Here is a 14,053-nt window from a genome sequence, read left to right on the forward strand (position 1 = left end):
GGTATCAGGATTGGACTATAACTGTATTCAGGATTGAAATTCAGATAATCGATCGGTTCATGAAAATCAACAATTTTCGGTTCCTTTTACACTTTAAAGACGATAGAGAGCAAAAAAAAAAAGGAAAACGAAGAGATACTTTTTACACTAAGAAAAAAAATAAGAAAGTCAAAATAAGTGAGGTTAAATTCAGATCCGACGGTTAAGATTCCATCCCGTCTCCTTCTTTTAAATGATATCTCCTGTCTAAAAAGAATCAAAAATTGTGTAAAGCTCTAATAAAATAATAAAATCCCTAAAGAAAAAAAAAAGAAAAATCCCTAATTCTCTCTCTCTAGATTTTTCCCTCTCTAAAAAAATGGAACCTAACGAAAGTCACCACCAACAGCAGCAGCAACGTCTCAGCTCTCCTTACTTCCAACACCACCTGCAACAACACCACCATCCATCCACTGTAGCAACCGTAAACGCCGTTCCATCTTCCAACAATGGGCTCTTTCCGCCGCCGCAGCAGCAGCATCAACCCAACGACGGGTCCTCCTCTCACGCCGTGTATAATCCGCACTCAGTACCTTCCTCGGCAGCAGTAACGGAGCCGTTAAAGAGGAAACGAGGTCGTCCGAGGAAGTACGTGACGCCGGAGCAAGCCCTAGAGGCTAAGAAGATGGCGTCTGCAGCGAGCAGCTCGTCTGCTAAGGAGAGGAGAGAGCAAGCAGCCGCAGCCGGAGGTACTACGACGACCACATCGTCTAATCCCGGGTCATCGAAAAAATCTCAGCTTGGTTCCGTCGGTGAGTTAACAACTCTTTCCGGCGAAAGCCCTTTCTATTGAATTTTGAGTTAACGACATCGTTTATATGCTTATTGATAACAAAGTTTCACACTTTCTATTGAATTTTGAGTGATTTAGATGATAATGCGTAGGTATGATTTGAAAAGGTTGTTACTTTACATTTGTGATCCTCTAGTGATGTAAGAATCTTTTGAGTTTCAAAGTAAGTGTTTTTTATTTTTTTTTTGGTTCTCCAGGGAGAACTGGGCAAAGCTTTACTCCACATATCGTTAATATAGCTCCTGGTGAGGTATGTCTCTTTATACATTTTCTTATTAAGATAAATCTATAGCATTGTCTTTAAAAACAATTGATGTGTAGAGGAATCTTTTAAAAAGCTTTTCTAAAGTGTTTTTCTCTGGGGTGATAATCTTTGACAGGATGTGGCTCAGAAAATTATGATGTTTGCACAGCAAAGCAAACATGAGCTATGCGTTCTCTCTGCATCAGGCACAATCTCTACTGCATCCTTGCGCCAGTCAGGAGGCAACATATCATACGAGGTGATTTTTTTCTTCCCAAAGGCTAGAGGAATTTTCTTTCTTTATTTCTCCCTCTGATCATCTCTGTTTCTGTGTGCTTAGAGAAAGAATTGAGTCATAGCTCAGTGAAAAAACTAAAAAGTTTCTTTATTTTAGACTTTCGCTTTTCTTTGAAGTTTGCATGTAGTTGTTAGACTTTGCTTCAGAATTTCTATTGTTTATTCAGGGTCAGTACGAGATTATCTCACTATCCGGATCATTTATCCGGGCTGAACAAGGTGGGAAAACCGGTGGACTTAGTGTTTCTTTGTCTAGATCTGATGGTCAGATCATCGGAGGAGCTGTTGGGACTCACTTGATAGCTGCTGGCCCGGTTCAGGTAAAATCCTCTTGTGGTCATAGTTGCAACTTTCATTTGTGTTTCATGTGTTATATGAGCCAAAGTTATGGCTTTCGATTGATATAGCCTTCGGGTTTGTGCAAAAAAACAGGTGATTCTTGGTACGTTTCAGCTTGATAGAAAGAAGGATGGTGTGAAAGGGGAAGCTTCTAACAGCGGAAGTAGGTTAACTTCTCCATCTAGCCCTGGACCTGGACCTGGACCTGGACCGTTGCTTGGCATGGGTTTCCGCTCTGTTATGGAATCTCCGGGAAGGAATCCAATGAGGGGAAACGATGAGCATCATCATCATCATCAACAAACCGGTATGGGTGGATCTCATCATTTCATGATGCAAGCGCCCCAAGGAATGCACATGACTCATCCCCGGCCATCTGAATGGGGAGGAGGAGGAAACAGTGGTCATGACGGTAGAGATGGTGGTGGTGTTGGGTATGATTTGTCAGGTAAGGAAAAGCTCCAAACTTTCTTCTCAAAACGTTTAAATCCTAACAACAATATATGAGAATTGCAACAGAGATGGTTAAACTAATACTAAGTAAAGGCAAAGCTAAAGCTTTTCTCCTTTTGTGATAATATGACTTGAATATTCCTCATGGATGTAGTAATCTTGTGCAGGACGTCTAGGACATGAGTCGTCTGAGAATGGAGATTACGAGCAGCAAATACCTGATTAGCTTCCAGAGATATCGTGTAGGGTTTTAGATCCAAATTAGAAACCGAAGCCCCCGAAGCAAGAATCTGAAACTGAGAGAGATATATGACTTGAAAAGACTAGAATCTTGTCTGAAGTGTTTTCATCAGAGATAGGAAGTTGAGTGAGAGTGATACTTCTGTTTCTTTCTTGGTTAACGGTGTAATATGTATAAACTCCACCGCCTTCTTCCCTGCTTCTCTTTCATTTTCATTTTCACTCTTTTCTTCTCTTATGTTTATATTTTTCTTCTGGTTACATGAAATGAAAATGCTCTGTTATGAATATAAATACACCTCTTTTCGAATACACCTCTTGTGTTTTATTTTGCTTTGTTTCTACAGTCAAGTTGATAGTATATAAATTTTCTTACTTATTTTATGTCAACTTGTGATTTTTTTTCCAATTCTATTTTAGGGAATTAACCTGGTAATGATATATTTATATGTTACTGAAACACCATTTTTCTTAATTAAGCAACTTCTCCAGAAAACTGAAAACTGCTTAAAATCTCAAAGTCTCCTCCCTTTTTTTTGTCTTAAAAGACTTTGAATAGTTGCTGACTCAAGTCCGAAACTCCCCGACAAAACTCCGTTTCTCTTCTCTTCTCTTCTCTTCCTGTTCCTCATCCGTTCTGTTTCTCGTTCTTCCCGTAAATAAAAGTTTTCAGATTTGACCCCAAAACAAAACAAAGATTCCGTCCGATGCAAATCGTGTTTCACTAAGACGGAGACGGGGGCTCTCTTATTACATCTCCTAGATTCGAAAAGGTGTGTCCTTTTTTTTTTCCTCTGTTTATTTTGAATTTCTGTTTCATTGGATCTGAAGCTGAGTCTGGTGTGATTAGATATTAGAAGATGTTAAGATCCTTAGGTCTCGGATTGCTTCTCTTCGCTCTAATTGCTCTGGTCACCGGAGACGACAACAACGACTACGGAAACTGCAACTGCGACGACGAAGGCTACTTCTTCACCGTCCACACAATCCTAGAATGTCAGAGAGTGAGTGATCTCCTCATCGCCATCGCCTACTTCTCCATCCCCCTCGAGCTTCTCTACTTCATCAGCTTCTCCAACGTCCCTTTCAAATGGGTCCTCGTCCAGTTCATCGCCTTCATCGTCCTCTGCGGCATGACTCACCTCCTCAACGCCTGGACTTACTACGGCCCTCACTCTTTCCAGCTCATGCTCTGGCTCACAATCTTTAAATTCTTGACGGCGTTGGTCTCCTGCGCGACGGCGATCACGCTCTTGACTCTGATCCCCTTGCTGTTGAAGTGGAAAGTCAGAGAGCTTTACTTGAAACAGAACGTGCTGGAGCTCAACGAGGAGGTTGGGCTGATGAAACGGCAGAAGGAGATGAGTGTTCATGTCAGGATGCTTACTAGAGAGATCAGGAAGTCGCTTGATAAGCATATGATCCTGAGGACCACGCTCGTTGAGCTCTCCAAGATTCTTGATCTGCAGAACTCTGCTGTTTGGATGCCTAACGAGAACAGAACCGAGATGCATTTGACTCACGAGCTGAGATCTAGTTCGATGAGAAGCTTCAGGGCGATACCTATCAACGATCCTGATGTTGTTCAGGTCAGGGAGGCGAAAGTCGTGGCGATTTTGAGGAAAGACTCTCTCCTTGCTGTTGAGAGCAGCGGCGGGTCCGATGAGTTCGGACCCGTCGCTGCTATCAGAATGCCGATGCTTCACGGATCGAATTTCAAAGGAGGGACTCCTGAGTTCGTGGATACTTCTTACGCTATAATGGTTCTTGTCCTTCCAAACGCGAATGCTCGCGTTTGGACGGATAAGGAGATCGAGATAGCTGAGGTTGTTGCTGATCAAGTAGCGGTAGCGCTCTCGCACGCCTCTGTTCTCGAAGAGTCACAGCTGATGAGGGAGAAGCTCGGTATACAGAACCGAGCTCTCCTTCGAGCGAAACAGAATGCGATGATGGCGAGCCAGGCCAGGAACACTTGCCAAAAGGTCATGAGCCATGGGATGAGGAGGCCGATGCACACGATCCTCGGCCTCCTCTCCATGTTCCAGTCCGAGAGCATGAGTCTCGACCAGAAGATCATCGTCGACGCGCTCATGAAAACGAGCACTGTACTCTCTGCTTTAATCAATGACGTGATTGACATCTCTCCTAAAGACAACGGGAAGTCTCCGTTGGAGGTGAAACGGTTTCAGCTGCATTCTCTGATCAGAGAAGCCGCCTGCGTGGCGAAATGCTTGAGCGTCTACAAGGGGTACGGGTTCGAGATGGATGTTCAGACGCGTTTGCCTGGTTTGGTGGTGGGAGATGAGAAGAGGACGTTTCAGCTTGTGATGTATATGCTTGGGTATATCTTGGATATGACTGATGGAGGGAAGACGGTTACGTTTAGGGTTGTCTCTGAAGGTACTGGGAGTAGTCAGGAGAAGAACAAGAGAGAGAGTGGTATGTGGAAGTCGCATTTGTCTGATGATTCGCTCGGTGTTAAGTTTGAAGTTGAGATTAATGAGATTAAGAATCCTCCGTTGGATGGTTCGGTGATTGCGATGAGGCATATTACAAACAGAAGGTACCATAGCAATGGGATCAAAGAAGGCTTGAGCTTAGGCATGTGTAGAAAACTTGCACAGGTTAGTGATCATTTCTTGTTATTACATTCGGGTTTGAGTTTTCGGGATAGAAATTTAAATCTTATTTGGGTATTTATAAGTTTCAGTTCGGATTTGAGTTTTCGGGATAGAAATTTAAATCTTATCTGGGTATTTATAAATTTCAGTTCGGGTTTGGTTCTTTGCAGTTCAGTTTGAGTATTTTGGAATATTTAGTTTTAGCTATTTCTCAAGTATTTTGGATAATTCAGAGTATTTTGAAAGTAACTAATATATTTAAATATACAATTGTGATTCATGTATTTTTGAGTACTCTCAATATTTCGGTTTGGGTTGTGTCTGGATCCGGTTCTTCGGATACTAAAATTTCAGACTAGTTCGAATATTTTTGGTTCGGATTTGGTATAACTCTTTTGGTCGGTTCAAATTGGTTCTTCTGGTTTGGCTAGTTTGCCCAGTATTAACAGTCTTATATGTGATTTGATATTTGTCTGCAGATGATGCAAGGGAACATATGGATATCTCCGAAGTCACATGGACAAACACAGAGTATGCAACTGGTTCTGAGGTTTCAGACACGACCTTCTATCAGAAGATCAATCTTAGCAGGAAACTCTCCAGAGCTTCAACATCCAAACTCAAACTCGATTCTCCGTGGTCTAAGAATCACTCTAGCAGATGATGACGATGTGAACAGAACCGTGACCAAGAGGCTTTTAGAGAAACTCGGATGCGAAGTGACAGCTGTCTCGTCTGGATTCGAGTGTTTGAGTGCGTTGGCTAACGTGGAAATGTCGTATAGGGTTGTGATATTGGATCTGCAGATGCCTGAGATGGATGGTTTCGAAGTAGCGATGAAGATAAGGAAGTTCTGTGGACATCACTGGCCTTTGATTATAGCTTTGACTGCGAGCACTGAAGATCATGTTAGGGAGAGGTGTTTGCAGATGGGGATGAATGGTATGATTCAGAAACCGGTTCTTTTGCATGTTATGGCTTCTGAGCTTAGACGGGCTTTACAGAGCGCAAGCGAGTGAAAGTTTGAAGCAGGCTCAGAGGGAAGAGACAAGTTTTGAGAATCTTGAAGATGATTCAAGAGTCAAGAAAATGAGGGAAACCAAAGTGGTGATGCTGTAAGATGATGAGAAAGCCTAGTTTTGTTGTTATTGTTGTTCTCTTGTTATACGATGATGGGAAGCCTAGTTTGGAAAACGGTTGGTCCGAAACTATTTATACGTAATATTTTCAGCGAAAATAACATAATGTTATTAGATTTATTTTTCTTGTTCCAGTTTTGTTAGATCTAGTAATATTTAATTATGTAGATTAGTCTTTGGTGATTCTCTTTATAAAAGTCCATTCATTCTTTTCATCTCGTTATGAAACTGATCATACTATTCTTTGTTTTATCAGTATGTATAAACTACTTGTATTCAGACTGAATGATTCGACTTTCAGCACACAAAAGATCTTGAAACTCTTTGTCAACGAAAAAGAAATAAATATTTGATAACTTAAATGTTGATATTTTTTATCTAATTAAATATTTATCGGAGACTAAGCTCAACAGTTTTAGACCATTACACCAAGCGTTTTGATTGTTTTATACGAGTGTGCGACCACCAAAGTTAGTGTCATTTTATGCTTTGTGTAGGCTTAAGAAGAAACATCACGTAACGCTATAAATTATGTTCCGCAAACATGATGTCCCAATATACTCCGTATTTTGGATTGGATGGTGGTATAAACAAATATCTAACGACAAAAAGGTCCACATTCCAATTTTTTTTTTGGAAATTTAACTATCGTTTCTCTCGAACAAGAGAATTAACACATTTTTCTTCGGAATAACAAAATGTTATGAAAGTATTTTATTGACGGAAAAACATCAATTCATTTCTTTTTCTCCTTTCAATTTTTATTAGATTGGATCGTTTTTAATAATTACAGATTAATTAGCTATGATGATTCTGTTTATAAAAGTCCATACATTTCTTTTTCACCTCTTTATAAGTTATGATATGATCATCTCATCTCTTCTAAGGTTGTGGTCTTCAAGTTTTTTTTTTTTTTTTTGTGGTCTTCAAGTTGATTACATGTTTTAATGCTCCTCCTATTTTCTATATGGTTATCGTTTGGGTTGTGCCACTTTACTTCCATCTTTCTCGATCTTTCCCTTTTAACAATGAAGATACTTTGTATGTCAATATGAGACAATGAAAACTCTTTTAACACCATCTTTTTGTGAACAGACATGCATTGACTTGCAGAGGAAGAAAGAGCAAACAAAGCAGCTTTAGCAAGAGAGTCTGCTTGAACATTCGCATACAGAAGTAAAAGAGATAGAGTCGAGAGCGTGACCATTTTAACACGATATATATATAAACTTAGTGGTAAATATATTTATATATACATATATAAAATACAAAAACAGGAAACAGATTTATAATTATTATTTTTCAATGAAGCAGTACCTCGGCGTACTAATTAATGTTTCTTTAATTTTTTGATATAGTTTTTTGGACCCCGAGTTATGCTTTATCTTGTGGTCTTTGTTATACTTTTAATAATGCTCGTTTATGGATTCCTTTTCAAAGTATTAGTTGTTAATTGCTATAGTTTTCGACTTTTCTAATTAGCTATTTTATTCGTTTGAGTGCGGTTTAGGGCTTGGCTTTTCAATAAAATATTACAAGAATTTATGATTTGGTATCTCTCTACACAATACTTTTCTTAGTTTTAGACCGGCCGGCCAGTATATACCATAAAAAGCCTGGGTAAGTAGTTTTGATTGATAATAATCATGTGTAACTTGCTTATCTAAATGCAGTGATTCAATCATTTAGAGAGAAAAACTGCTAGCTAACTTTGTTGGACTTAAATATGAATACGGCTTTATACCTGAACTTTCCTTATTTTTTTATGTGAAATTTGTCACATCCTAATATAAAACAATAGTTCTGGTATATAAACTATAAGAGCATAGAGATGATGATCGTATATGTGTTCACCTGTTTACTGGTCGTTAGGATATGTTGTGAACTTCTATTTTCTCTCTATTTAATCAGATGACCAACAGAGAAAAGAAAAGAGAGAGAGAGAGAGCTGAAGATCCGTATATGATATTACAAGATAAGTCTTTTTTATCTTATGTTTACGCTGTTTTACTTGGATCTTGAATTTCTTGATAAATAGTTTGATCTTGATAAATCGCTACACTAATAACTCATAAATAAAGGGAACTAATATAAATATTTCAAAAATTCTAAAGCACTTTAGTTAATCAGATCAGTATTATGCATTTCTGCTCGAAAAGGTACGGATATGAATTTATATAATAGACAGGTCCATTAGGGTTTGCGCTTTGCAAGAGGAACGCATGTGGTACCATGTGAATAGGCTCCTCTATTCTAATACTTTTGTCTGTGATTTTTATTTAAAGATGGTGAGAACGCCTAAATTTTGGTTAAATGAAGACACTTATTAGCTGACAGCAAAGGGGATTATTAATACATGCACACACACACACATGTACTAAAAATTGGTATAATAGTTGCATTGGACTTTTTTATTCCCCTGGTATAATAGTTGCATTGAACCTGGAGTGTTCCATAAAAAGATATATAACAAAATTAGTTTTTGTAGTCGACTGGTTTAGTTATATATTAGTTGTGGTTGACTATCGCTACTTTATATATATTAACCTGTTGTAGATTCACGAAGCCATTAATTATAAGTTTTGAGTTTCAACCCATATGATTTGATTTTTCAAATAGACATGCATTTATATATTATTATTAGAACATTATATTGTCATTCGAAATAACCTATTAATATATAGCTTGTGGTATAGCATATAAAGTTTTTGTTGGACACATCATCTTTTTTTTTTTGAACTTATTGGACACATCATCTTTTCCACTGGAGTATAATTAATTAATGAAGACTGCATGCTTAGCGAACATACTAATCTGAATTTATGCATGTTATCTGTAAGTAATTTTTTTGCTAATTTCATTTGATCGTTTCACTGTAGCATCCAACTTATCATGATTTAGGAAACTATATTTTATGTGAGTTTACCATCAAATAAATCACTGGACCAAAATTTCATAACTGAAAATAATAAAATAATTGTTTGTCAGTGTATATGGTATCGAACTAAACTCCTGGAACAGGAGTTAATTGATCTTTTCATTAATATGACATAAATGTAGTCTGATTTGCGTAGCTTAAACAATTATTTTACGTGATCGTGTTGCCCTTAATCGGGTCATAATCCGATGTTTTGTTCAGAAGGTTGACACATATATGCATAATCCGATGTTTTGTCCAATATATAGTGCGCTATTCATATCAATACTATATTAAAAGGTAAATAACTTCAAAGGAAACTGTGTCCACGTCACCCAATTAATTCGGACCAATCAGAATCATTTTTTTGGCCACATCAGACGCTTCTCCGTCTGGGCTTGAATGTTTATATGTCAAAATGGACTTTCACTTTTGGGCCTTAATTAAAATCATTTTCTCAATCTAATATTAACCCGACGAATCATTGCACGATCATCTTCCCCTCTACCACTTCGTCTTCTCCGATAGAAAAACATAGAGACGGAGCCTATTCTAATCAATCAACTAGATTTTAACCCGCACGTTCGTGCGGATATATTTATATTTTTAAAATATATTTTATATTATTAAAAATGTTTTAAATATATAATTTCTATTTTAGTGTTATATATTGTATTACTATATCATATTATTGTTTATATTTCTTATTAAGTATTATTAATATATAATGGTTTTTTAAAAAAAAATTACTTTGTTATTGATTTTTATTACTTACTAATATATTTTCGAGTTAGGTAAAATAAAATAAAAATATGAAATACTCAAATAGAGAACCCCATTCAAATTATGTTGTTTTCTTTAATTTAAACATTTTGCATATAATACATTTTTAAATTTTATTTATTTATATTATAGAAAATAAATATGACTAAAATAATTATATTTACATGTTGTGTTTAAGAAAATATACTTTAACATATCTCATTTTAGTATTTTACGGGATTTATTTATTTTAAATAATATAATCCTATTGTTTTAGTAAACTTTATACATAGTAGTATCTATCATACTATTTTATTAAATTTATTATATAGGATATTTGTTTTGGATGTTATGATATTAAGTTCTATTTTTTTTTTTAAATTAAGACGTCAAAACATTAGGTTACTTTAAATTTTTACAACATATATAGTTAGTTTTTTTCAGGTACATTTCAAAAAGTTAATCTTTATTATCCATGATTTTGTCTTTTGTAAAATTTGAAATATTATCATTTTGAGTTTGAATATTTATTTTCAAAATAATATATTTTTTCGAGACAACTTTGGAAAATTACACAACTATTTGAGTTTGGAATAATACATGAATTTTGAATTTGTTTTGGTAGTACATTACTGTATCATTTTATAAAATATTTGAATTTTTGGTGATATTTTTTAATTCTTTTATCAACAAATTTTGTTACAATTAAAAATAAAACAAAATTTATAATTAAAATTTGATTTTTGTCACTAATATTTTAAATGAATTACTGAAATTTCATATTTTTACTAATAACATATTTTTAAATAGTATATGAACTAAAGGTTATTATATACTATTATATTTTTGTATATAAACATTTTTAAGCATATATTGCTAATAGTTTCAAAATAAATAAAAAGATAATGTATGGCTGTAAATATAAAATTTTAACTTATGTTAATACATTTATTTTAATATAAAAGTATTATATAGTTTTAGAAGTTTAATCCCTTATAATGATGATCAATAATTTATTTAAGTTAAAAAAAAAATATATTTTTTTGTTAATTTACCTATTTAATATATTTTTAATATTTAATTCATATAGCACTTCTATTTTTATATAATACGGAATATATCATAGAATCTATAAAAAGTTAGTATAAAGAATTTTTTATTTTCTTTTTTATAATAAGTTTTAGTTAAATTTACTTATAATAATATTATATTACTAATTTCGAAATATATTAATGTGTTATTTATAAAAAAAATATTTAAATTTTAAACTAAGATTTTGTTAGATTCTTTCTCAACAGATTTTATTATAATTAAAAAAATTAAATTTATAGTTGGTTTATTGTTAATATATTTATAGTTGGTTTATTGTTAATACAAATAATCAAATATGTCATATTGACTAATTCTTTAAGTGGTTCTACTATGACTTGTTAATAGTAGATAAAAATAGAACCCTAAATTAATAGATTAGATACTCGATCCACTCTTATTCATTAAATTTCCTTCTTTATTCCTTTCATTCTGTAGTCGATTTTTTTCTCCAACCTCAGCCAAATAGAAAACTCTTCATCTTTCCCTCCCCATATCTTCACTATATAAGTCCATTGCAACCTTTCAATAACGAAAGGTTCCTCACACCGTTTGATATCTGTTACTTCCAAGGCACAAGTTCTCTACATCATCTCCGATCTTGGTTACTTCGTCGTTCCTCCACCATCTCAGGTAAATTTCCAATTGCTTCTCTAATTCAATAGCTTATAAATTGATATAATCAGCAGAAGAATTTGTAATACTCTGATTAGCTGAGTATAGTATTGGCTCAGAGAACAAAAAGAATATGTAATCTGTAATTTAACTTACTTTAGATCTCTTAGCTAAATAATTTTAATCGGCCCCAAATTAGAGATGATAGATGATTATTTGTTTTATGCTTCTAAGCCTCGAGTACTTGTGCCGGCTAAGTGATCTTGCTTCTGCTATGTGATGTTTGGTTTAGTTTTTTGTGATCTTGCATTCTGTTATGTGATGTTTGATTTAGTTTCGTGTGATCTTGCTTTCTGTTATGTGCTGTTGGATTTAGTTTTGTGTGATATTTTGCTTTTGTTATTGATGTTTGGTTTGGTTTTGTCATATAACATCTCTCTTTATCTCCATGCTACAAGCTTTTGCTTTGATACTTACAGTGTCAAAAAGAAAAGATTGAGCTAACTTCAAGTAATACTTAGCTTTTCAACTTTTCTCTGGTTAAGAATTTTGAGATGCTACAGAAGCGTCTTTGCACAGCAAGCCTATCTTCTACATCCATTTCCTGGGGTATGTATTACTATCACTCAGCCTCGATGTCTTGCCTTCTAAAGATTTTGTTTTACTTTTGTAAGGCTTTTTTTGTCTTCAGGTTCAAATGCAGTTAATGGGAATGCATCAACAAGTGGTTCCATTATAATATGATGCAGTCGAGGAGCCTGTTTTTGTTAACGCAAAGCAATACCACGGTATACTCAGGCGTAAGCAATACCACGGTATACTCGGAACAGAGCCGTGAAGTCAAAGAAGGTGATGTAAAACCTGTGATTAGTTTGGTTGGTTCCTTCCCTGATATTTGTTCTTATCTTACTTGTGTTTCAGCCATATATGCATGAATCTCGGCATTTGCATGCGATAAACCGGCTAAGAGGATGTGGAGGCCGGTTTCTCAATGCCAAGAAGAAGAATGGAGGCGCCGTAAGGATGAGGAGGAGGAGGATACAACCTCTAATGAGAACACTTCAGAAGCAAGTTCCAGCCTCAGATCTGAGAAGTCAGCCATCGCTCCTAATGGTAGATCTTGAGTACAAGGTCATGCACAACAACCACATGTTTAGTTTTATATTTTGGGTGGATGTTTGTATCAGTAAAGAACTGTTTTGGACTCTCTCTGTAGACTGTGTATAGGTTATTTATTGCTTGGAACAGATAAGGTATGTATCAGTCTATATGAAGATGATTCATTATCTGGCTTGGCCGGTTTTGATTTCATAGTTTTTTGGTTCGTCTTAAAATGCAGTAAATGGTGTTTCCTCTGCTGCAGTTGGTCTTCACTCAAAGGAGTCACGTGGTACTGGACCTGTTGATAAATCACACAGCCTTTTTGAGCCAGGTATGTTATGTGGTTCTCATGTTAGTTTCATTGTTTGCATTAAAGTTCAGCAACAAGTCCTTAGGATTCCAGAGATTTTTATTGAAGTTCCTGAAACAGAAAATATAGGCTAACTTAAGGATCCGAGTGAATCTCTTTACATGTCGTTTCTAGATATGATTTGGTTCCGCAATATAAATGAAGTGGTATTTAATGACATTAGTCATTATATTGAACAATTTTTGTTTCAGAGTACGGTGATGGCGGCTGTCACTTCCTTACTCAGTTATGGAATACACATTGGAGTTTTAGTCCGAGGGAAGAAGGTTAGAGATGAGAACAAGTCACAACTCTCTATCACAGAGTGGTCGTTCATGTAGAGAAAATCAAGGCAACCTAGGCTTCACCTTGGAGCTTTGTCCCGGAAAAATGTATGTACCTCTGAAGATCTTATCATTTCTAATCCAACTGATTCCACAAGGAGAATTGGAGTGTTACAAGCTTTGTACGAAATTTGGTTTATTATTGTTGTTAGGAAAAACAAGCTAATATAGTAAAAGTTTTTCAATGTTTTTGTTATCAGGTATGTTATTAATTTTGTTTGAGGCTGGAAAACTTCCAAGTTTAGTTTTATTGAATTTATTATATAAGTTTTTTTGTTTAACTTTGTATTTCTATAAATTTTTATTTTGTTAAATGATTTTGTTTCTCACTGTTACGTTGTTACAAAGACGACTTGATTGCCCTTTGAATTGTTGATCGTGATCTGGTCTGTTGAGTTATTTGTGAGTCGTCAGCTGTGCACAAGGTTTAACAAAAACTTAGTTGAGACTTGAAACCATAGGTTCTTTCGTGTTGATCAAATGATCATGCAAGGTCTGCTGCTAACCTGAGCTTTTTCCGCATAAATGGCGTTGGAAAATAAATAACCTACCCCTAACATAAGTAATCAACTCCTTTTACACCAAAAAAAAAAAGTAATCAACTCCACCATCGTTATAAAACCCCTTGCGTATTATACTCCAAAACCAGACATCCTCCAACGTCGTTAACTCTCTGGCTTAGCCATTTAGGAAATCAAAACATATTATATA

At 35.3% G+C, this 14,053-nt stretch overlaps 3 protein-coding genes across 8 annotated transcripts; all 3 read left to right on the top strand.

Moving 5' to 3' along the window:
• Positions 1-275: 275 nt before the first annotated feature.
• LOC130496829 (AT-hook motif nuclear-localized protein 14-like) lies at positions 276-2,719 on the top strand. Its single transcript, XM_056989366.1, has 6 exons — positions 276-791; positions 1,030-1,082; positions 1,213-1,335; positions 1,541-1,693; positions 1,806-2,160; positions 2,333-2,719. The coding sequence occupies exons 1-6, from the start codon at positions 359-361 to the stop codon at positions 2,389-2,391; spliced, it is 1,176 nt and encodes a 391-aa protein (XP_056845346.1). The 5' UTR covers positions 276-358; the 3' UTR covers positions 2,392-2,719.
• Positions 2,720-2,900: 181 nt separating this feature from the next.
• Positions 2,901-6,374, top strand: LOC130496828 (protein EIN4-like). Its single transcript, XM_056989365.1, has 3 exons — positions 2,901-3,178; positions 3,256-5,029; positions 5,506-6,374. The coding sequence occupies exons 2-3, from the start codon at positions 3,266-3,268 to the stop codon at positions 6,043-6,045; spliced, it is 2,304 nt and encodes a 767-aa protein (XP_056845345.1). The 5' UTR covers positions 2,901-3,178; positions 3,256-3,265; the 3' UTR covers positions 6,046-6,374.
• A 4,930-nt stretch (positions 6,375-11,304) lies between these two features.
• On the top strand, positions 11,305-13,623 carry LOC108845134 (uncharacterized). Of its 6 annotated transcripts, none has more exons than XR_008936094.1 (5): positions 11,305-11,566; positions 12,007-12,157; positions 12,240-12,397; positions 12,470-12,980; positions 13,211-13,623. XR_008936094.1 is itself a non-coding variant. In XM_056989914.1 (5 exons), exons 3-5 carry the CDS (start codon positions 12,476-12,478, stop codon positions 13,337-13,339), a joined length of 402 nt encoding a protein of 133 aa, XP_056845894.1. In that variant the 5' UTR covers positions 11,573-12,157; positions 12,240-12,397; positions 12,470-12,475; the 3' UTR covers positions 13,340-13,623. The 6 variants fall into 6 exon arrangements, 1 of the variants encoding a protein (XP_056845894.1); XR_008936092.1 differs by having other exon boundaries at positions 12,028-12,157; XR_008936093.1 differs by having other exon boundaries at positions 11,306-11,566; positions 12,094-12,157.
• Positions 13,624-14,053: the final 430 nt, after the last annotated feature.

This window comes from Raphanus sativus, chromosome 6, assembly GCF_000801105.2.
Source record: "Raphanus sativus cultivar WK10039 chromosome 6, ASM80110v3, whole genome shotgun sequence".
Classification (NCBI taxonomy): domain Eukaryota; kingdom Viridiplantae; phylum Streptophyta; class Magnoliopsida; order Brassicales; family Brassicaceae; genus Raphanus; species Raphanus sativus.

Bases quoted from the DNA above. Each gene is read 5' to 3' on its own strand.
- LOC130496829 (XM_056989366.1), top strand. From the start codon at position 359: ATGGAACCTAACGAAAGTCACCACCAACAGCAGCAGCAACGTCTCAGC. The intron at 792-1,029 runs GTGAGTTAACAA...TTGGTTCTCCAG, and splicing joins ATCTCAGCTTGGTTCCGTCG to GGAGAACTGGGCAAAGCTTT. The intron at 2,161-2,332 runs GTAAGGAAAAGC...AATCTTGTGCAG, and splicing joins TGTTGGGTATGATTTGTCAG to GACGTCTAGGACATGAGTCG.
- LOC130496828 (XM_056989365.1), top strand. From the start codon at position 3,266: ATGTTAAGATCCTTAGGTCTCGGATTGCTTCTCTTCGCTCTAATTGCT. The intron at 5,030-5,505 runs GTTAGTGATCAT...ATTTGTCTGCAG, and splicing joins TGTGTAGAAAACTTGCACAG to ATGATGCAAGGGAACATATG.
- LOC108845134 (XM_056989914.1), top strand. From the start codon at position 12,476: ATGCATGAATCTCGGCATTTGCATGCGATAAACCGGCTAAGAGGATGT. The intron at 12,680-12,911 runs GTCATGCACAAC...CCTCTGCTGCAG, and splicing joins TGGTAGATCTTGAGTACAAG to TTGGTCTTCACTCAAAGGAG. The intron at 12,981-13,210 runs GTATGTTATGTG...TTTTTGTTTCAG, and splicing joins ACACAGCCTTTTTGAGCCAG to AGTACGGTGATGGCGGCTGT.